General features: G+C 42.7%; 1 protein-coding gene across 2 annotated transcripts in view; it reads right to left on the reverse strand.

Annotated features, from left to right (window-relative positions):
* The window catches only part of tcerg1l (transcription elongation regulator 1 like), a 636,404-nt gene extending 622,091 nt beyond the window's left edge, over positions 1–14,313 (reverse strand). The window contains exons 1-2 of one of the 2 annotated variants that reach the window (XM_080205273.1): positions 14,237–14,313; positions 11,586–12,008 (exon numbers count right to left, since the gene is read on the reverse strand). In XM_080205273.1, coding sequence (XP_080061399.1) covers positions 11,586–11,906 — 321 coding nt within the window. In that variant the 5' untranslated portion in view covers positions 11,907–12,008; positions 14,237–14,313. Of the gene's footprint in view, positions 1–11,585; positions 12,009–13,776; positions 13,828–14,236 lie in introns of those variants that run through there. The other variant, XM_080205274.1, reaches the window with a different exon arrangement.
* Positions 14,314–23,759: the final 9,446 nt, after the last annotated feature.

Raw genomic sequence — 23,759 nt, forward strand, 5'->3', positions numbered from 1 at the left:
CATTACAACATTCCATCAGAAGGACAGATACAAAACTACATGAAAGCATCCTGGATCAAAGCATTGGCACCTCCAGGATTATGTCGCTGTTCTGGTCAAACATCTAAGTGACATCTGTATCACTCAATTCATATGGGGCACAGAAGCCTGCTAGAAAGATCAACTTGTTCGATCTGTGATCAATATCCACCTCACACCAGGAAATTGCAAGACCCGAAAGTCTAAAGGAAGAAGTCAATGTCTCAACCTAAAGCAGCCAAAGAGTTCTACAAGCAGCTCACAGCCAGTCTGGAAAGTCTTCACACATCCAACTCAATTCCAGTGAGTGGAACCTGCTCTAATAGACACCAAGGCACAGAATATCAAGTTCAGGCACCATCACCAGGACTGTCCGATGACAACTATGCTAAAAATTGTTCTGCCAGACCTCTGAGCCTGGCAGAACAATCCAAGGTCATAGGTCAAGAAGGTAACATTCCAACAGCTCAAGGCTGACACCCAAAAACAAATCCAGAAGCTGAAGGTGGGAAATGAAAAGCTGATATGCTGATATCCAGTGATATGCTGGCATCATGACACGCAAAGCTTTTATAAAGATACCAATGCCATCTGTACACCAAAGTCAAATGGGCAAAATCACCTCTTCTTAAGGATAACAATGCCATTCATCAACCTCTGGCTAACTCTTCATCCATGAATCCCGAGTGGCAATTGATACTCTTTAGGTCAAACCCAGTACTCTGTGGTAGAATCTATGGCATTGATGCAAGAGCCGCTACAAGCAATTAAACAGATGACAAACAACAAAGGCTGCAGCCCCAATGGCATTCCAGCTTCAAAGCTGTTGGGCCTTTGCTCACATGAAAACTCCATGGATTTTGAAGGAAGAAGAACTTCCCCATGCACGAAGGCAGGCAGTTGGGATTTTGCACCATCTTGCTTCTGAGCTAATAAAAAAAAATGCACGAGAAACACATGGCCTCAGGTTTGCCTGCTATGCTGCGACTTCACCGCTGCCTCATCATGGATGCCATTTTTTAACGTGTCCCACACACACCTATAAACATAGGCCCATGGAGGGTGCACCTGCTCCACACCCAAATCAGGCCAGACCTTCCAGCTCTTGCCCCTCCACAGGACGCCCATCAACAACATTACAGGCAACACAGCGTAGGAGTCAGCAGGCTGCCTCCACCTATATTGTGCATGTTGAGGAGGCACTATAAATGTAGAGGCAGGGTTAGGAGCACTACAATGGCACAGATGTTAAAAACATTATGTGTGTCTTCACCTAAACACTCATTGAGGTCAGTAATGCTAATTGTGCTCAATGGAGCCTTCAGAACAAGTGTTGGGAGAGCATATGTTAGCTTGATACTATGGCGAGGAAAACAATTGGATAGGAGCAAGGATGTAGTAAAACTGTTGAATTTAGTTATTAACTAAATATAACCTTGAGGGCTTCATGGTGTCAGAGTCTGCTGCAGTTGACCAAGGGGAGGCATGATGGTGACCTGTCTTTACTCAAGAAGTGTGTGTTATGGCAGACAACATATAGAATCTCACCATCCTCAGAAGGCATATATCTACCGTCTCTTCCCCATTACTTCCCCGCTTCTGCCCACATGATCACTAAACCAGTCTATTTCCACCTTGGCATCACTGTCCAACTCTGGTCCTGTCTCAGCTCATCTGCTGCCAAAACAGTCATCTATGCCTTTGCTGCCTCCAGACTCGACTATATAAACACACTACTTGCCAGCCTCCCACATTCTACCCCCTCTAGGCTACAGGCGTTCCAAAACTCTGCTCTCCGCGCTCTTGTTCAGAACAAGTCCTGTTCATCATCAACCCTGTGCTCACTGATCTACACTGTCTCACAGTCAAATACTAGAATTCATCCTTGTTACAAATATCTCCGTGGCTGTGCCTCACCTTGGGCAAGATTTTACAGCTGCGCTCATCCAGAAACTACGAAATCCCACCTAAGTTCAACGGATCTTTCCAATGGTCCGCCCCTCATCTGTTCTGATTCCCATGGCAGGCAGAATGGGAAACTTTTTCCCTTTATCCCAATGATCTCTTCTAGCACCACAATGCTCCAACTATCTGTGCTTATTTAATTTTGGCCCATTATGTATCCCCTATTTTAATTGCTCCATGGGTAACCTGAAGCTTTGGAGTTTGCTCCCTAAACCTTTCCATTTTCCATTCCTCCTTTAAAACCTAAATCTCAATCACATTTTTTGACTATTTGCCCTAAAATTTCATGTAGCTTTGTCATCAATTGTTGCTTTGTTATCAATTGTTGCTTCACAGTTGCTGCTGCAAAGCACTTGGAAGGCTTCATCATACTAAAGGCACTATATAAATACAGGCTGCTGTTGTTAATGATTTGTGAATCCATACTCCTAGATCCCTTTTCTCCTCTAGTCTCTTCACACTTTAACATGGAGAAGCAGGTGGGATTGGGTACAGATAGCAGACTTCAATTCCCAAAGAATGAAAGTGTGTCAGGGAGTTGGCTCTATCCCTCAACTTCCAGCTTTTCACTCATGCAGGACAGGGGGTGAGCATCTAATCCACACCCCAGAGGCAGATTAGCTTTTCAATAAGATTGGAAGGCATGGATTTGACCTTTTTATTTCAGGTTTTAATTCTGACTGGCTGAGGCAGCAGTCTGTATGGATCACAGGAAATAAGCGTTCTTCTTCCCTGCATCCTCCACCACAACACCCTCCCCCCACCCCACCATTATCGAACTTCCCCACAATACAAACCTTTCCTCGTCCCCAACCGGTGAGGAAACCATGTTCCTCTTCCCCAATGCGATCAAACTGACTTCCCCTTCTCACACACAATTCCACAAGCTTCATAATGTCTTTGTGCATTTTGCCACAATATTTCTGTTTGTTAGCACGTCTGCAAAACATTGAAAAACATATCCCTGTACCAGCTATGGTGCTTCATGGAGCAGCACGGTGACAGTGGTTAGCACTGCTGCCTCACAGCACCAGGGACCAGGTTCAATTCCAGCCTTGGGCAATTGTCTGTGTAGAGTTGGCACGTTCTCCCAATATCCGTGTGCTCCAGTTCTCTCCCACACACCAAAGATGTGCGCACGAGGTTGACTGGCCATCTTAAATTGACCCTAGTGTCAGGGGCTAGCAAGGTAAATGTAGGGGGTTACCGGAATAGGGTCTGGGTGGAATTGTGGTGGGTACAAACTCAATGAGCCAAATGGCCTCCTTCTGTACTATAGGGATTCTATGATTTGATGGAGGCTTGGCCCACACTTACAAACTGGTGCCCTTAAAGCCACATACAAACAAACAATTGTCATTCTCTCTCTCCCTCCCTCAATTCACTTTTTCCATCCGTTGCTGAGCAAATTATGTTCTGTGCACCAATACTGAGGTAATGTGTGGAGCGTACCACCAGAAGAAACAGAAATGTCTGTATAAACAAGATACTTTTTAAAAAAGTTACCATTGCTACAAAATAACATCCCCAGCCAGCCATTAGCACAATAGCATGGTCGTTCATAAATTACCAGATTTACCAAATTCAATTTTAAATTTAACAAGGTGACATCTAAGCTCACAATCTCTAGGTTTTAAATTTGGTTTCATAAATCACTGCACTATTGTATTAATTGTTAATTAGAAAATATGGAAAAAGGCAACACACTTATTCAGCTTTTTGACAGTTTCCTTTATATTAAAACAATCTATGAAGAGGAGTGAAGAAAATAGCTCCATCATTTCTTCACATCAACAACATTACATAATCTAGCAGGGGTAAAGTGTCTTTATGAATTGGGGTGGAATTCGACTTATGAACTAGGGGCTGAAGGTCAGTGAAACAGTATGTCTGTAACGGAAGTTTAAAGTTTATTTATTAGTGTCACAAGTAGGCTTACATTAACACTGCAACAAAGCTACTGTGAAAATCTCCTGGTCACCACACTTGAGTGCCTGTTCGGGTACAGGAGGGAGAATTTAGCATGGTCAATACACCTAACCAGCGCGTCTTTCAGACTGCGCGAGGAAACCAGAGCACTTGGAAGAAACACATACTGACACAGGGAGAACACGGGCAACACAGTGGCACCATGGTTAGCACTGCTGCCTCACAGCACCAGGGACCCGGGCTTGATTCCCAGCTTGGGTCACTATCTGTGTGAAGTTTGCACATTCTCCCCGTGTCTGTGTGGGTTTCCTCCAGGAGCTCCAGTTTGCTCCCATGCTCTGAAAGATATGCTGGTTAGGTGGATTGACCCAAAACAGGCGCCGGAGTGTGGCAACTAGGGGAATTTCACAGAAACTTCATTGGAGTGTTAATGTAAGCCTTACTTGTAGCTAAATAAACAAACCTTACTTTTACATGCAGACTCTGCACAGACAGCAATCTATGCCAGAAATCGTACCCAGGTCCCTGGCACTGCGAAGCAGCAGTACTAACCACTGTGAATTGAAGAGGAAAACTACACTGGGGAAGAGAGTGTTGTGATGAAGAGAGAATTGAATTAGAGGGGGAAGAATGACTTAAGGAAGCTTTCGGGAAGTAATGGCATTTATTCCATCTACAGTTTTGTTTAGGTTAAAACCTATGAATGCTGAAGGAATAAACCCTTTAACAAATTTTAAAATAAACTATCTCTCACAATACATACAAAGATAAATGGGGGAGAGATAATGGGGGTGATTATACCATGATCCCGCTGCCCTAATTTTTTAATGCAGCGGGCCGAGAGAATCGCACGTCAGCCAATTCATGGGATTTCTGCAAGCGTTTGTGCCATGCTTGCATCTCCCAGGCCCAGATTTCCAACAGTGTCTGCATGTCTGGGAGATGGGACTAGCATTTAACATACCATTTAAATACTATTAACAGGCCCGAGACTGAATTCTCCAGGCCCGCAAGTGTTGCCCACTCCACCTGGAGTATTTCACACCAACAGGGTTCAGACTAGCTCCCCATTTTCGGGGAAGCAGAACAACCCACCTGGAGTGAAGGGAGTGCAATCGGGACCACCCCCCAACCTCCCAGCACTCTGATAGTGCCAGCCTGTTGTTCCTTGCACTGCCCAAGCAGCAAAGTATCCATGCCTAGGGGACACCTTGCACTGCCCATGGGGCAGAGCCAAGTAGGCTTGATCTGGGGGCTGATCAATTGGGGTGGTGGGTCTCGCTGCCACTCTGCGTTGAGATTCAGTTGGGGCAAAAGGGAGGCCAGCGATTGGGATGGGATGGAATGGGGCGGGGGGGGGGGGGGGGGGGGGGGGGGGCGGAGGGAGGCGTCAGGCCAGGCTGGGGAATGGTCAGGGGTGTGGCATTGGGGAGAGCAGCACTGCGGGGGTCCCAGGCTGGCCAGCGATTGAGCTGGCAAGCAAGGAGGGAGGCTGACAGTTCAAATGTCAGGGGTAAGTTTTTCACTCAGAGGGTGGTGAGTGAGTGGAATTGGCTGCCATCGGTGGTGGTAGAGGCAAACTCGCTGAGGTCTTTTAAGAGACTTCTGGATGAGTACATGGGATTTAGAGTTATAGATAGGCCTGGTAGGTATGGATATGATCAGCGCAACTTGTGGGCTGAAGGGCCTGTTTGTGCTGTAGTGTTCTATGTTCAGGACCACTGCGCATGCACAATGGCCTTGAAGTGTCAGCCTCCTGGGTGGAAATAGGCCACACCCCCTGAAATCTAATGATCTCCACACTCGTGGCCTCTGCATTGCACCAAGTGGGGAAGATTCTAGTGTGAACTCCCATTGAAAAAAAAGCGTGATTTACTCCAGTTTTCCCGCGAATTTGGCACTTGGAACTTCTTTGGGAGAATCCCGTTCAGTATTTGTAAGTATGCAAAATAACTTCACAAGAACCTTTGCATTTTTATTTGGAGAATTGGACTTGACATTCTAAACTTTTCACAAACTTTTAATGTGTGAATATCTTTTGGAATCAATTTTCCCTTTTTTTTTAAGAAAAACAGAAATAGCTGCAGTAGAAAGATTAGATCAATGGTATTAACTGATGCAAACATTTTCTTCCCAACTTACCTCCTACTCATGGTTTTCCTCCTCCAGCTCATTTTTTTTTCCTCAATTCGACAATTTCCTCTCCAACCTGCATTGTGCTTCCCTCTCCAACCCTCCCACTCATCACCTTTCTCCTGCTCACTGTTTCTCTACTGACCTTTCCGCTCACTGGCCCCCACCCAGCTTGACAGTTAAGTTCACCACATCCACAATCCCCCCCAACCCAGCCGCTCGTTGTCTCCCTTCCTGATCCTCTGGCCTGCTGTTTCCCTCTCTCAAACCCTCGCTGTGATTGAGGACTTGGGGGAGGGCAGCAAGGGAAGAAGTGAGGAAGACACAAGCAGGAGGGAAGGGGCAAGTGAGAGGGAAGCAGTGAGCGAGAGAGGAAGAGGCAAGTGGGCCACAGAAAAGACAACTGCAGACATAACAATGAGCTCCAGTAATTGACAGAAGTGCATTTCGGTTGTTATTTCCACCTGATGAATCACGTCAACAGGCTTGGCTCTGTTAGTTTCCTATTCTACATGAGTCTACCAGCGATTTGCTCATGGGATAGTGTGTCAGTAATCCTCATTTAACCATCCGGATATATACACAACTGTAAGAATTAAGTGTGTGGCACTTGATGGAATGTCGCACAGCCACACAGATTAGATGGCACATTGGACTTGTGACCAAACTGGACATGCAAATGTTGAATAACAGTGTTCCTAAGATCAATCCTGCTGAACACCACTTCCCTACTTCCATCAGTGTGTGATCTTTAATCCCAACTTGCTATCCATTCTATTTATCCCTTGGCTTCATACATTGAGTCATGAGTCTAGTAAGCAGCACCTTATCAAAGGCCATGTATATTCCATTTACTTTACTCTTCTCTGCTCTTTATTATTTCTTCAAAAAATTCAGTAATGTTGCTCAGGTGTGACCTCTTTTCAAAATCATTCTCACTATTCTTCATTATAGTTTTCCATTTTATCTTTTGAGTAAAGATTCTATTATTTTACCTACCATGACGTGGTAGGCAAGTTTGATATGCAATTATTGCACAAGGCCTCAGCATCTGTGCACATTTCCTTTGCTCAGCAGACCAGACATGATCCAACACCCTGACTTTCTGTCTCTGATACTAAGGACTGCAGTACCTTAAGCAATGAAGGACTTACATTACAGAGCATATCTTCCGCCCTGTTAACTTAAGACTCAGTGAGGTGAAGATTATCAAAAGAGTACTGTACATTAGCTTTGTGATGAATAACCTTATTTGTATGTATTATTGGAATGTTGTGAACAAGTTTTAAATGCTAAAATATTATGATGTACCTTTAAGAAATAACAGATGGAGTTAAAATTGGGCTAGACTTACACATTTGAGCTTCAGTAAGTCAAGCATTAACAATAAACAGAAGCCAAAATTGAATGGCCTGAGGGCTAGAAATACAAGTAAAAGGTACAAGCTACATTTAGTTCATTGTAGGAAAGCACTCTTCCCATCGGCCAGGAATTGTAAACATAGAAAGTGAGATTCTCCAGCCGCGTTTGCCCCAAAACCAGAGAATCTCGCCCGAGGTCAATAAACCTTTGCATGGTCCACCACGCGCAACACCCCCCTCCCCGCACACTATGATTCCCACGGAAGAAGGGATGGGAGACTTCCCCCCAGAGTTTAAAATAAGGTTAAGCTGTTGCAGAGAAGCCAGAAGACTTTCTCCAGTGGTAACATATTGCAAATATTTGGTTAGAAGTGATTACAGGTGTTGACACACGTGCAGAACTTGGGCTGAATATTGCAAAAGCTGCCTACAAAAAGGACATAAAAAACAGAATATTTGCCAGAGTTTTGCTCTTGCCAGAGGACAGCCTTCATCTCAGGGCCCTTACTAAGGGACAGAAAGTATTTGGCACTGCAAGAGGCATTACCAGTTGACAGACATCGTCATAACTTAGGGATTTGCCATGTGAAGTGCAGGTATAGATGAAGGGTTAGTCATAAGGTGTCAGATTAGTATCAAAATCCAGTTCTGGGGCTACAGAGTAATAAACAGCCTTAAGAAAGTGAATAGTCTTCATCAGGAAGCTCCTTCCAGCTCAAGAGTGTGTGAACACTCAGCAGCAGTAGTAAGATGCATAACTACAGCACATTGGGAAATCAGACTTGAGGTTTTAAAGGTGTAAATGGGTTTAGCATGCATATTAGAGTTGAACTAAGTTAAGATTTTGAAGAATGGTGCAAGTCAGGAGACCAGGTTCAAGGAACCAATATGAGAAAATAAAGCAGGCAGTAAAGAAGGTGAAATGGTATGTTGGCCTTCATAGTGAGAGGATTTGAGTATAGGTACAGGGATATTTTACTGCAATTGTATCGGGCATTGGTGAGACCACACCTGGAGTATTGTATACAGTTCTGGTGTCTTTATCTGAGGAATGATGTTCTTGCTATATAGGGAGTGCAGCAAAAGTTTACCAGGCTGATTCCTGAGATGGGAGGTCTGTCATATGAGGTGAGGCTAAATTGGTTAGAATTACCTTCATAGAAGTTTAGAATAATGAGAGGCATTCTCATAAAAACTTATAAAAGTCTAACAGGATTAGTAAGGGTAGATTTCAAAAAAATGTTTCCAAAGGTAGGAGGGGTCCAAAACAAGAGGTGAGAGTTTGAGAAGAGGGTAAATCATTTAGAACTGAGGGGAGGAGAAATTTATTCACCCAGAGAGTGGTGAATCTGTGGAATTCACTAAAGCAGTTGAAGCCAAAACATTGTGTGATTTCAAGAAATTAGATGCAACTCTCAGAGCTAAAGGGATTGGGGGATGGGGGGAAAATCAGGGTACTGAATTTGAAAATCAGCTCTGAACAAAATGAACGGCAGAGCAGGCTCAAAGGACCGAATAGCCCACTCCTGCTTCTTTTTTCTAAGTTTGTTCTAAGACCGCCATAGTCCAGAGATCCACAGAAAAATATGTGTCTAGACTAGTGGAATGTTAAGTGTTAGTCTGCTTTGTAATAAAACTCGTTAGTTTGTATTCAAACTTAGTGATTCCCCTTTTCACCAGTAAGATTATTCCCCGAAAATATTTTTTTTTAAACTTTGTGGCTTAATACAGAGACCAAATCCCAACATACCCATAAAACTTTATATCACACTTAAACTTGTCCTGCCATATTCTATTGAGATCAAGTAAATAACCTCGATACTAGAACAAACAAACAAACAAACAAACATTCAGTTGAAAACACATTATCCCAGACGCCTTAAGTGAATAATGTATCAAGAATATTGTAAGATAAGCATCTTAGGCAATATACCAAAGATGTATTCTACGATTGCAACAAAAATCTAATTGCATTAGGGTTGTTGTAAGTATGTTAGCATGGTTACATTTCCAAGAACACACTTTAGTATGAATGGTAGTAAAAGTTTCCAAATGTTACATTTCCTGAGGTAATACAATAATGAATCCATGGTTTATTGTAAATTTCCATTCAAAACCATAACAAAAAAGTCTGTACTGGGCTGTCACATTTTTTGTTTCGTAATTTCATGGAATACTAATTTGATTGGATTGATAGAAGGTTTTACTCCAGTTGGGAAGTTCTAATCACTAACTCATATTAAAAAGACAATATTCAAAATATGTATATGTACAAATGGTTAAAGTGCTCTCAGCCTAAACAATTGTTGCTACTATAGTCTTATGACTACTGTGGCAAGGATTCTATCATGTGGTAGTGAAGCATCACAGCAGCATGTATGATTTTCTGACATATATGTAGCCAGAGGAACAGGCAATGATTTGGATCATTTTTCATGCTGTTATAATTGGAAATTAGATAGCCTCTTTACAATACTTTTTTTTCCCTGAATGATCAGTGTTTAAAGTTAAAATTAATTCATAAGCTTCAAGTGTTAATCAGTCAAATGGAATCAATACAATTTAACATTCGTACAATATTTCATAATTACCTTGGTGCTTCTGTTTCCGGGAATACTATATTAAACACATCATGTTTTGTATTTATCCATCTATTATACATCACTCGCCATCTAAGTACTTCCACTCTGGACACCTTCATCCACAGGCTGTAAGCTCAGGTTAAGTCCAGAGTGCATCGTGCTTAGTTCAGCCAGCTTCCTCTTTACATCTAATCCATCATTTACACTGCTTTATTCCATCTTTCAAACACCAACATCTCACTTCCTCCCTCTCAAACATGTTATTCAGAACAATGCATCTCATTTTACAAACATTACTAAGTACTGAAATACAAACAGAAAATATTGGAAATACACAGCTGGTCCAGCAGTCTCTATGAGAGACAGAGGGTGGAATTTTCCCATCCCACACACCACTGGAGTCGTAGCAGACGGGATACGGACCACGTAAAAGTCCATTGACCTCGGGCAGGATTTTCTGGCATTGGGCAAGCGCAGCTGGAAAATCCCGCCCAGAGACAGGGGAAGTTAACATTTCACCCTATGTTTCTCTCTCTACAGATGCTACTATTCTTGGGCATTTCCAGCATTTCCTGTTTTTATTTTAATTTCCAGCATCTGCTGTATTTTGCTCTTATTGCAATTCCTGCGCTATCATCTTTCCAAATCACTTCTCTCCCAGAAAACTGATTTAAATGCCCTCATCTTCAATTCCCTCCATGATCTCACCTCTCTAACAATGCAATCCAGTCCAACCACATAACCTTCTGTATATACCTTCCATACTTCCAACACCAGTCTATTTCTCATTACTTGTTCCCTCCAAGCCCTATTAGTGCTTAGTTCAGAAATAACTCAGACCCTCTTATTCAGCATTCAGCAGCTTCACCTTGTCCCTCATTTCCCTTCCTTCTAAAACCTCCATAAGATCTTTCTCTTTCGCATGCTTTCCCACCTTCCTGTTTTATTCTCTTTCTTTCCATCTAACTAAATGATCACTGTTCAAAATCCTATAAAGTTTTCTAATATTGCTGTTCCTTAGATGCAGTGTAAAAATATCTACAGTTGTTGATAATTCACTAAGAAATACTCTAAACAAATATATAGCCTGATATTGTTTATTTTTGATAACAGTAATAGTAAAGACATACAGGCCAAGTAACCTTTATCAAAAGCCCTTGGGCCAACTAAATTTTGGATCTTAGATAATTTTGTTTATTGGATACCACAAATAGCCTAAGCTTTAATAAATGAAAATGGCTCAAAATATACATGCATCACTGAATGATAAATATAAGGGACCTGTTATAAGTTTATTTTTGAGATGTTCACCACAAAAATCACAAGGTGAACCACGTGGACAAACATCTAAACTTCCTGCCCTAAAGGTCGATAAAGGTTACTGAACTTATAGATAAAAAAACTTGATCTGTAAAAAAAAAATCACACTTTCTAATTTTAAGATGAATTGAAGAATGAACAATGGCAAATTGTCAGGTGATTTTCTTACAAATAACATTCATTTCCTTGTACTGCTATATTTCCTAAGAACATCCCTTGTGTAATCACAATGAATTATGGATTATGTTGAAATTTACTGCTTTATCACATTCCATACCTGCATATTTGGAAGAGGAAGCTGGAGAACAGCTGGTTCTGGTGCAGAAGGCATCACCATCAAAGGGATGAAAGAGTCGTAAGGGACCTGCCAGCCCGATGGAGGTTGTAGAAACTCAGGCAGGTTATGTGGAGAGGCCAAAGGAAGAAGCTGGGGAGGGCCAATTATTCTGAAAAGACCAGGTACAGCTGGAGCATTCCAAATCCAAGGAGGTGGTTCCCCATTCATCTGCCAGTTTTGATGTTGTCCTTTTGATCGTGGAACTGGAAACATTCTACACCTTACATCCCACAGTCCCAGAGTGTTGCCTTTGAGAAACATTGTCAAATGAGGTGCGGCATGTATAACAAAGATGGAACAGAAAAGCTATGCAACGTGACGTGGGAATCAGAGAACATTTGTACAGGTCTACCAGATGTTCATCTAACAAAAAAAAAGAAAATATTGTTATCTACCTATATTCCTCTGGCCAACAAAAATTCTTCCCAAATGCCAGAGTAACTATTTGATCTGTTTACAAAATGTGTAAACAATGTTTTCAATTCTCATGCATAATTAGCTAATTCTAATTGATATCATAATCTTTACTTGTTGTGAATCAAAGCAAACTCCTCTCAAATACATAAGGGGATGAGAGGAATAAACACGTTATATTCATAATAACAGGATTGTTGAAAAATTAACACATTTTTGCTTCCATTTCAAATATTTCTTCCCTTCAGTCACAGCAAGCAATAAGTTTACGTTACCAATTTATTTCACAGGTTTTAATAAGATTTGTATTATTAATTGTACAGAATGTAAAATATGTAATTTCAGCCATTGTATTTAAAACCACAACAGCACCCCAATTTTTGAAAGGGTGGCTTCCTTCTCCAATTGCAGGTTCAGTTTGAGATTTAAAAATGAATATTTGCTACTGCTTTAAATATTTCAATAAACAGATTTCCTTGGAAAACAAATCGTTAAAATGCTTGTGGAAACTACAGCATCCATAATGCTTTGTGCTGGCAGTATTGCTTGCGCCTCGCAGTCATACTGCCTATGAAACATTGCCTGGGCAAGAAAATCAACAAAGTAAACAGCTATAACAAAATAAACAATGCTTAAAAGAAGAAACACGGGATGTATACGGAATTTGAAGACAGTTTGAAAACAAAAACAAATTAATTTTGCAATTAACAATTGCAAAACGACGCAGTTGTTGCCACCAAACAAGCATTCACATCAAACATCAGTCACAGTTTAACCGAAAATCTTTTCTAAAAACAAACGTGAAAATGTCATATTTCACAACCATTTCAATATAGCTCTCCCACACTTAAGAGATTACATCCAATATTCTTTAACTATACAAATCTGACCGAAGTCCCAATGGGCATGCCATACATCGCGCTTGAGATTATTTGATGTTAAAGTGTACCAATTTTGTAAATGAGTACAAAATGGCAATTCAGCTAATGAACTGAAGCACTAAAAAGTTGTCGAGGTGAAAAACATTGTAACAAACGTCTAGCACTAGCATTCGCAATTCACAAACATAACTTATTAGAAGAGATTCTGTACAAGTAGACGTTAAGACGGGGGGGGGGGGGGGCGGTAGAGAATTTAGATGCTTTCCAGGCAGCTATACCGGCTCGACGCCAGAGTTCCTGACAGACAGACTTTGGTATTGAAGCCGACAGCGGATTTTTTCTTAATAAATAGGCAGGTTGGTGATTTCTATTTGAAAAGACAATGCAAATATTCTGGATTTTTTTTAAGTTACAGCGACAAGATGTTGGCTCTCTCCTTCTCTTGGCCCAATTGTGCTCACTTTTTATTTGCGGTATTTTGAGCTGTGTCCAAATCGTCCCCCAGAATATATATATACATACATACATACACACATAAAAAAGAGAGAAGCAACCAAACCGCACGCTGGGCGGCGGGATCAAACTGACAGCAAGCATCTTGTCTCGAGCTGCAAAAGCAGCTTCGTGACTGCAGTGGGGGAGACAGAGAGAGAGGGAGCTTCCGAGCTTCTCCAACACCCGAGTCACAAGTGCTGATGTTTTAATTGTTGCCCGGGAAGGAGGGAGGCAGCAGGTGCAGCTTTTTTTTTGCTGGTTGGCGGCACGGTGCAGAGGACAGAGTCAGGCAGCCCCGGGCAAATTGTGGCGGGGAACTGGCTCTCGGAATGTTTATCCACCTGGAATCTCCCTTTCCTTCCCTCCTCGGATAGCGAAGCATTCGGTCCAAATTCAAACCCTTCACTCCTCTCAGCACTAATTTATCACATACGACTTGACTTTTCTTAAAAAAAAAGAGGGGATTGGGGTTGTTTGCACAAAATCTTTCCCTCCAACAATCCGACGCACAGATGAACCTATTTGACTTGTGTATTTTTTTAAAAAAAATTGAGGATGAGGGGAAACCCCCTAAAAAAAAAGTCTCTCTTGAAGGGAGGGGGTTCACCAATATCACTCAAGGAGATTGGGGGGGGGGGGGTAAATGGGACACACCAAGCAACCGAAGGGGGGGGGGGGGAAACAAGAAGATGACAATACAGCAAAAAGTGAGTTCTTAGCCCGATTTCTCTCTCTCTCTCTCCTTCCAAGCAGCCAACGTGGTTAGAGTTTGTCAAAAGCGAAACGGTTTGTGTTTCTTACCTGACGCTCGGTGTCTCTGAGAGATTCGTGTCGGACTCTTCTCCAAACACTACCACATTCCACACTCCCGCACTCCCCCCCCCCCCCAGTCTGGAGGGGGACAGTGGTTATGGAAGAGTCTCTCCACTTGGGCAAGCAGCAAATCCACTGTATTGGGGGGGGGGGGGGGCGGGGGATGATGTTAGTTTGAGGGAATCCGGGGTTGGAGACTGACCACCTTAAAATCGTGCCGTTTTCGTTTCCTCTAGTATCCAGCACAGAGCCCCGGCAGCGCCTCCCCACACACAAATCGAGGGGGGGGGGTGGTGGAGAAGTGTGGGGAGGAGAGGAATGAACGTCTTCTTGCCGAGTTCCTGCCTCCTCCTAGCTGACTGAGCAGCTACAACGCCGCCGCGGCCACTGTGTTACCACCCTGTCTTGAAGTAGCGCTCGCCACACACACAAAAACCAAAAAAAAATCATCTTGGCGTTTTCATATCTGGCCGTGCTCGAGCAGAGCTTTGCTGCAATTTGGCGAGTGTCACTTCATCTATTCTACTCTATCGCGATAATTAGAGAGGAAAGCAGGTCAGGGCTTTTATTGATGAACTGATTCTGAGAAACAGGTGCACTCAGGCAAGCTGCTTTTCATGGGGCTACGCTGACTTATTGAGTTCGCTGTGTGTCTGGGATAAAATGTAACCATTAACCCCCACCCCCCTTCCCCCAAAGAACCTGCTGCGATATCGTGTAGGGTCACATCCAGAATATTTCTTTTCCCCCCATGTCCTTTTAATTACTTTTATTTTTCACACAATTGGGAGATTACATTATTGTACAGTTAGCTTTTTTTTAATAAAAGGGGCAGACATTAACAAATCCAAATGATGATGAGAGTACAGGGCTGTTAAATGATTGTCATAAGCCATCAACCAAGCATCTCACTTCTGAGCTGGAAGCCACATCGCTTTTTGTAATTAAGCAGGATCATTTGAAGCATTATTTTGAGTTGTTCGATAACATCACTAGTCAGAGGAAAGAACGAAATTGCATCAGACCTAAACCAAGCCTCCTGAAATTTTTTTGAAAGTTCCCAAGGGTGGCAACCTTTCTGTGATTCGCTTACCTTTTCCTTTTTACTTCAAACATATTGTGCAATATGAAGATCCCACAAAGATTAGGGAAGACCCTCTCTGAACCAGCCCTCATATGTTGGAAAGCTTTAGTGTGATATGTGCATATCATCAGTGATAGCAACTAATAGAATTGCAATTCTTTCTTTAAAACTGAAGCTCACTTAATGTAATAGACCTCATACAAGAGTGCAAATTGTCAAACTTTAAGAAATCCATTGTTTTATTAATCTGATTAAAATACTGATATTGCCACTGTGCAATTAATCCTCAAGCAGATTTTAATTATTTGGGCAGTGATCAGAAAGGTAAACTTTAGGTTTGAGACGGTGGTATTCCGTGAATATTAAGTAAGTTAGAGCACATGACAATTAAGTTTCCAATGAAGACTGAAATTAGATTTTGAAGGAAGAGCACACAAAAGGATAGAGCCAAAAAAAAATTCTCTCAGATATTTACCCCTCCAGTTTCTCCACTGATCACAGCTAAAGGGTGGTAACTCACAAAAATAGGCAGTGACATTGCCGTCATGTCCAATAATAAATCCAAACATTGGCAATCCAGGCAAAAGTCCAGTTCTTTCCAATTTTATTAATGTATATGCATGTTTTTAATTGAAATTAGACTGAATCAATTTATGTAGATACTTCTCTCAAGCAAAATAATGTAAATTACTTTATGCAAATTTGATTTTTGACTGTTTGAGACTGAAAATGGACTAAGACTAAAAATGTGATAACATCTCCTCAACTGCTTTTGCTGAATTCCCACTTGCTAGCTTTTGGCAGGGTTTCCTGACATATATAAATGACTGTAGGCCACAGAGAATTCAAAGTAGATATCCTAATACAAGCTATAGTAAGTATATTTTCTTTCAGATCAATAATACTATCAGATACAAGTCAAAGCAACATTTGTGATAACTAGAAACAGTCAGTTGAGATGTAAAAGGTGTGACCTCACAGACCTAACATATTCTTGTTTTGACTGTCACTGTTTCTCGTGGTATCTGTGGCTGCACATCTGCCTGCTCCAAGGGTAACAGCAGCCGCTGAGAAAACTAGTCAGATGATGTTTCGAGTGGTATCTGAAAAAAAATCCAATTCTGAGAGAGCAATTACTTAATTTGTTGGTATATGATGCTCGATGCATTGCTGGTCATGTAACAATTCCATACACATTTATTTACAATTTGATTTTTCCAGCACTACCAAGCATATGAAGTGTACACAATATCGACCTTGGTTTAGAAAACCATTTTAGGACATGCAGTTCAACAATGTATGGTAGATATCTGCCCAGGCAGCAATGTCAGAGAGATTACAAAACTATGGAATTTAATTAAACATCATGTTATTGTTCCTCTCAGATGCCAGCCATCTCTTGGGAATTACGAGGCAAGTTGTATAGAGACTTTAGTTGGTTCATGAGATACTGAGCCTTCATGCAAAACTATGCTAATTGGAAACACAGCCAGCATGCAGATCTGAGAAGTTTCTTTGGTGCTGGATGTATTCACCACCCACCAACCTTTGACATCGCTTTGTTTTCTTTAATTTAAATTTTATTTAAACTCGTTTGATCGATCAATTTAACAAGTAGAACAAGTAATTACACACAAAATTATTTCACCTCTTCATTTTTCCTTCTGTCACCTGTGTATAACCTTGTCTCATTTTGTTTACAATCCACTTTCACAATTAGTATCATGTGTTATTTCTGGTTACTCCTGATAGCCACCATATGTCTGCTATGTCACCGAATGAATGCTGGTATCATAGAAGTCTACTCTAGGCTCCAAACTCCAATCATTACTGCTCTAATGTAGTTGCTCATAGGGTAGATTTTGATTTGGGGGAGGGGGGACATGTGAAGGGGGTTGGGGGATGCCAAGTCAACAGTCATTGGATGGGATAATAGGACTATCCACCAAATGAGATATATGTGTCACGCCTGAACTGTTTTGGTAGTCAGGTTTCTTTAATAAATGACTGGTGGTCTACATGCTCGGAAAGCAAGAAAATCCTTAGAGCAGAGGCTGAAGACTGGGTGGGATGTACAGTGCTCTTGAACAAGCGAGAGCATGCAATAACACCCTCTTCCTCTCCAGTGCAACTAAATTGGCAAGGCGAATACTCAATAGACCTGGAAGGAGGTTACTGAATATGCAATGCAGTCTATCTCTACCTCAGGAAATGGATGCAATGCAGAATGACGTTGGATGACCCAACACACAAAATTAAGGCAAGATTTACTGCTTGCGATTTCTCCTCCCCTACCTCACCTTGTCTCCTCACCCCCACCTGCTTTTTCTCAAAACATCTTCTGACTAGTTTTATCCGCGGTTGCCGTTATCCTTGGAGCAGGCAGATATGCAGCCACCCGTTTCATAAAAAGATCTATGCACTTTTGTATTTGTCAGAAAATAACACTCTACTGACACTTCCCTGCTCTGTGAAACCTCCCCATACTGCACATTGCTTGCTGTATGCTACATTCATCATGCATATATCAGTATGCTTCACACACATTTACAAGCCTTTGATGTAGTCACTAATAAGCTCCCCTTATTTCTGCCAGACAAGAAATCCCACATTCGCCATGACAGAATGAGAACAAGACCTACCTCCTTTCAGGTTCTTACTCTTGTGGAATAGAAAGCCCTCAGAGATTTCAGTGAGGGTACAGGCTTGCCTCAGTGCATTAGGAATGGAATGAAGAAAGCAATGGAACAGCAGAATCTCTATATTTATCTCTTCCCTCTTCTCTGTCCTCAATATGATGCCCCTACAGAGTACTGACCAATTTCTCACCACTCCCACAGGGACTAAATTAGGTTCTCTTGTTCAGATGTTACCACTGCCTGACATCTTAATAGCAGAACATGGCATTCAATAGGCAGGCGCCAACAATAAATAAGTTTGTGCTATCTTAGTAAAGAGTTTGGGTGCAAGCATTAAATGACCACTGGCAGCATGCAACACAAACAGATTATGACATCAATCAGTGCGCAATGCTGACTGATGGCAGCACTGCTATTTTCAAGGACCATTCTTTAACATTCTCATACAGCTCAACACAACATTAAACTGCAATTCCCCCTGCCACCTCACCAGTACTTTTTGAAGCAATAGTAAACTTACAGGTTAGTTGCTGATTTATTTCTTAAGGCTGTTATTTTTGGAGTTTCCCTACACTTGCTTAATGGGGTTGCAGTGATCTACAGAGAGTGGTTGAATTGGTGCTGAAGTACTTTTTTGCACATTAAAAAATTTATGCTGAACCAAGTTGCTTCCAGTGACAGGGAGTATTATGGGGAGAATAAATAGAAGCTGCACAGAATACGAAACACTGCCAAGAGAGAATGGAAAAAGTTGGGAAGAAGAACTCTCAGCAGGAAGCCATAACCACCCAGCGTCTTCAGAGCAAAGATAGCAAAACCTATCAGGCAAGAAGCCAAGGAGCAAGAGCAGGAGGAAGAGGAGGAAATGCCACAAGAAGTACAGTAGGAAGTGGAAAATCAGGAAGAAGAAGAGAGGCAACAACTTAGAAGTCTCCTTCAGCCTGCAAGCTACATGATGTAATAATTAATGAGCAATACCACAAACATGAACCACACATCTCCTTTCATCGACAGTTCCACACTTAAGTTTCCCCAACACTGATGTGCACATCATCTCTTTTCTGACAACAAAAAAAGCCACCTTAAAATGCACATTGCAATCAAAATTTCATAGAATCCCGACAGTGCAAGAGGAGGCCATTTGGCCCAGCAAGGCAGCATCAACAACAATCCCACCCAAGTCCTATCCCCGTAATCCCATATATTTATCCTGCTACTCCCTCTGACACTAAAGGGGCAATTTAGTGTAGCCAAGCCATCTAAACCACACATTTTTGGAGTGTGGGAAGAAACCAGAACACCCAAAGGAAATTCACGCAGACACAGAGAGATCTTGCAAACTCCACTGAGACAGACAGTCACCCAAGGCTGGAATTGAAGCTGGGTCCCTGGCTCTGTGAGGCAGGAATGCTAACCACTCTGCCACTGTGCTGCCCTTTTATGGAGTAATTAATGAGGTAGCAAATACAAAAATAAACCATTCACTATGCTACATTCTTTAAAGTGCCTGTCTTCAGTACGCCTTTGCAAATTCTTCTGGAACATCCTTCCCAAGTTGCAGTGGGCAATGGAAGGCTGCTATCCTCAATTGAGAAGTCTGCAGATGGCCTTAAAAGGCAACATTGAGTTGGATAAAGCCTAGAATTTTTGGCTTCATCCTGGGCCATGTTGGCATGGACTGCAGCAGTCAAGGTTGGCTGGATAACAGCAACAACAAGAGAACTGATGGTGTTGGTGCATAGAATATTGTCACCCTGAGAGATCAAATTTCAGCTCCATGGAATTACTGCTATTGTCCTGTGGCAATGCCTCAGCATCCTATACATAAATTGGAGAACGGATGGATGAACTGGCTACTGTTAAAACTTGCAAGGTCTGTTTCAAAAGGATGTTCGGACCCATGGTGACAGCAGTTTGAACTTGCAAAGCAGTATAGGAGCTTCCACTACAGCTACAGAACTCTGCACTTGTTACAATGGAAATTGACATCAGACACTTTAGAATAGAATGTTTCATATAAGCGCTGATGAACGTTGTCGTGTGAGGGTGTTCAGGAATAGCAAGGGCTAATATGACACTGGGGAAACTGCCACCACAGTATAATGTAGAGTCACATGATAGTGGACTGAGTAGAGTAGCAGTCTAGCAGAAGCCTGCGTGGAGTTGGTTGGGGCTACTAATGTATACAGTTAAAAACTGTTAATAAAGACTTAGGGCCATTCCCACCAGTGAGATTTTCTGTGCCAACAATAGGTCCCTGCAGCAGGTTCCCTAGTGATAGAGAGTGCAAACAACGAGAGAACCCTTTGACAACAATGGGACTGGACGATCCAACCACCAGCCAATGGTGGCCACCTCTGCAGGAAGCTTGAAAAGTCCTGTCCTTAATGTTCAACATCATAATTCTCCATATCTCTCCATGAAGCACGGAATAAACCCATGCAACATGGTGGCCGCAGCTAATGCATGAATCCAGCAGCAAAGAAGCTGGGATGGGACCCTGGAATCTCAAGGCATGAAAAATTAAAGAAAAGGAACTAAAGTTCTGAACTATCAGAAATGTGCCGAAATTGAAAACAGAGCTAGTGATCACTTGAAAAATCTTCATTGTCATGAATTCAGAGTCAAAGGACCTAGCCAGATCATAAAAAAGTGAGCAAAATTCATTGAAATTCTAAACTAGTAAAACTAATCAGGGCCCTAATCAAGCAGAGCATGCTGATTGTTTAACCAGTGCAGCTGGAAGAACCTTGCAGGTGGGTTCAGAGTCAGCACCATACCACGTGATGGCCAAACTCAAATAAATGAAAAAAATTTAAAATGCAGGCAGAGCCTAAAATTGCTTTGCTATTGGGTTTTTATGCTTAGAAAACCCACTTACTGTCCAATCTGCTTAATTTTTACAATTTCCCACAGAACAGGCGAGTTTAAAGAATTGGACGCGAGGCTGCTGAGGCAGCCAGCCAAGACCCAAAAGAAGCATTGAAAGGACGCGTACGACTGCATCATCTTGGAAGAGTAACAATTAAAGATGTACCCATCATTACAGTCATGGATTATAAGTGACCAATTTGAGCTCATTTAAGGGCTAAACCAGTGGCAAAATTGGGTGCCATAGAGAAGAAGTTTTTTTAGTATACATGAGTGCATCAGGATAGCTCAGTAATTAGGGGAAGTTCATGTTAGAACATTATTCTACAGATGAGAGAGATGAATCCTGAACCACATTTGGTAAGATATTAAGAGCCTTTGGCAGGTATTTTAAACTCACAGACATTAAAAAGGTACAGGACACCATTAGTAAAACTCTGAAAGGGCAAGGGGACCCCAGTGTTAGAGACCTTACCCAAGTAAAACATAAGATGGATGCAGACTGTGTCAGCATAATGAAATGCATGAGCTGAAGAATTTAGTTCTGATCAAAAATGAAGCCAGATGGCTTAATCATATATATTTTTGAAAAGGCTAGCACACTACCCAATCTGCAACAGCAGGTGCCAGTGCTGAGCCATTTGGCTCTGACTGAAGGTAAAGTAATGGAGCATTCCAAATTGCAAGCAGATAATGAAGCCCTGAATAGTATAATTATAAAACTGAAACAAGCGAAGCCTTCACCAGAGACAGACCTGGCAGTGAAACCCAAATGAAGGACAAGGACAAAGCTCTGCTGCAGGTGGAGAATGACACGAAGATGAATGGAAAAGCAAATTACGCTGAGGGTGTGGAAAGTCTACAGAGGGATCTGGATAGGCTGAGCGAGTGGGCGAGGACCTGGCAGATGGAGTATAACGTTAGCAAGTGTAAGGTTATCCACTTTGGCAGAAATAATAGGAGGAGGGATTACTATTTAAAGGGCGAAAAGCTGCGGCATGCTACGGTGCAGAGGGACCTGGGGGTCCTTGTGCATAAGTCGCAAAAACCCAGTCTGCAGGTGATCGAGAAGGCGAATGGTATGCTGGCCTTTATAGCAAGGGGGATTGAATATAAAAGCAGGGAGGTCTTGCTGCAACTGTACAGGGCCCTGGTGAGGCCGCAGTTGGAGTACTGTGTGCAGTTTTGGTTGCCGCACTTGCGCAAGGATATTTTGGCCTTGGAGGGAGTGCAGAGGAGGTTCACTAGGCTGATACCGGAGATGAGGGGGTTGGACTATGAAGAGAGGCTAAATAGAGTGGGTCTGTACTCGTTGGAGTTTAGAAGGATGATGGGCGATCTTATAGAGATGTATAAGATAATGAAGGGGAATGGATAGGGTAGAGGTAGAAAGATTCTTCCGGCTTAGAAAGGATAGCAGGACTAGAGGGCACAGCCTCAAGACAAGAGGGGGGGACGGTTTAGATCAGAGTTGAGGAGGAACTTCTTCACTCAAAGGGTGGTGAATCTCTGGAATTCTCTGCCTGTTGAAGTGGTGGAGGCTACCTCGCTAAATATATTTAAGTCACAGGTAGATAGGTTTTTGACAGACAGGGGAATTAAGGGTTATGGGGAGAAAGCAGGAAAGTGGAACTGATCCATTTCAGATCAGCCATGATCTCATTGAATGGCTGGGCAGGCTCAAAGGGCTAGATGGCCTACTCCTGCTCCTATTTCTTATGTTCTTATGTTCTATAAGAACATAAGAAATAGGAGCAGGAGTAGGCCATCTGGCCCTTCGAGCCTGCCCCGCCATTCAATAAGATCATGGCTGATCTGTCGTGGCTCAGTTCCACTTTCCCGCCCTCTCCCCATAACCCTTAATCCCCTCTCTTATCAAAAACCCATCAACCCGCTTCTTAAAAATATTTAGCGAGGCAGCCTCCACCACTTCAACGGGCAGAGAATTCCAGAGATTCACCACCCTTTGAGTGAAGAAGTTCCTCCTCAACTCCGTTCTGAACTGCCCCCCCTTTATCTTGAGGCTGTGCCCCCTAGTCCTACTGTCTTTTTTGAGCGGGAAGAGTCTTTCCACCTCTATCCTATCCATCCCATTCATCATCTTATACGTCTCAATGAGATCTCCCCTCATTCTTCTAAACTCTAACGAGTACAAGCCTAGTTTATTCAGCCTCTCCTCATAGCTCAACCCCCTCAACTCCGGTATCAGCCTAGTAAACCTCCTCTGCACTCCCTCCAAGGCCAAAATATCCTTGCGCAGGTGCGGCGCCCAAAACTGCACACAGTACTCCAGCTGCGGCCTCACCAATGCCCTATACAGCTGCAGCAAGACCTCCCTACTTTTATATTCAATCCCCCTCGCTATGAAGGCCAGCATCCCATTCGCCTTCCTGACCACCTGCTGCACCTGCAGGCTGGGTTTTTGCGACTCATGCACAAGGACCCCGAGGTCCCTCTGCACCGTCGCCTGCTGCAGTTTTTCGCCACGTAAGTAATAGTCCTTCCTACCATTCTTCCTACCAAAGTGGACCACCTCACACTTGCCAACATTAAATTCCATTTGCCATTTCCTGGCCCATTCGCCCAGCCTATCTAGATCCTTCTGCAGACTCTCCACACCCTCCGCACAATTTGCCTTTCCCCCAATCTTGGTGTCATCAGCAAATTTCGACACCCTACACTCGGTTCCCTCCTCCAGATCATCTATATAAATGGTAAATAGCTGAGGCCCCAGCACCGACCCCTGGGGCACCCCACTAGTCACCAACCGCCAATCCGAATAGCACCCATTGACCCCCACTCTCTGCCTCCTATTTGACAACCAATCCTCTATCCACGCTAACACCCTACCCCCAACTCCATGTCCTCTGACCTTCTGCAGTAACCTCTTGTGAGGTACCTTATCAAACGCCTTCTG

This window comes from Carcharhinus amblyrhynchos, chromosome 17, assembly GCF_965287045.1.
Source record: "Carcharhinus amblyrhynchos chromosome 17, sCarAmb.v2.hapA, whole genome shotgun sequence".
NCBI classification, from domain to species: domain Eukaryota; kingdom Metazoa; phylum Chordata; class Chondrichthyes; order Carcharhiniformes; family Carcharhinidae; genus Carcharhinus; species Carcharhinus amblyrhynchos.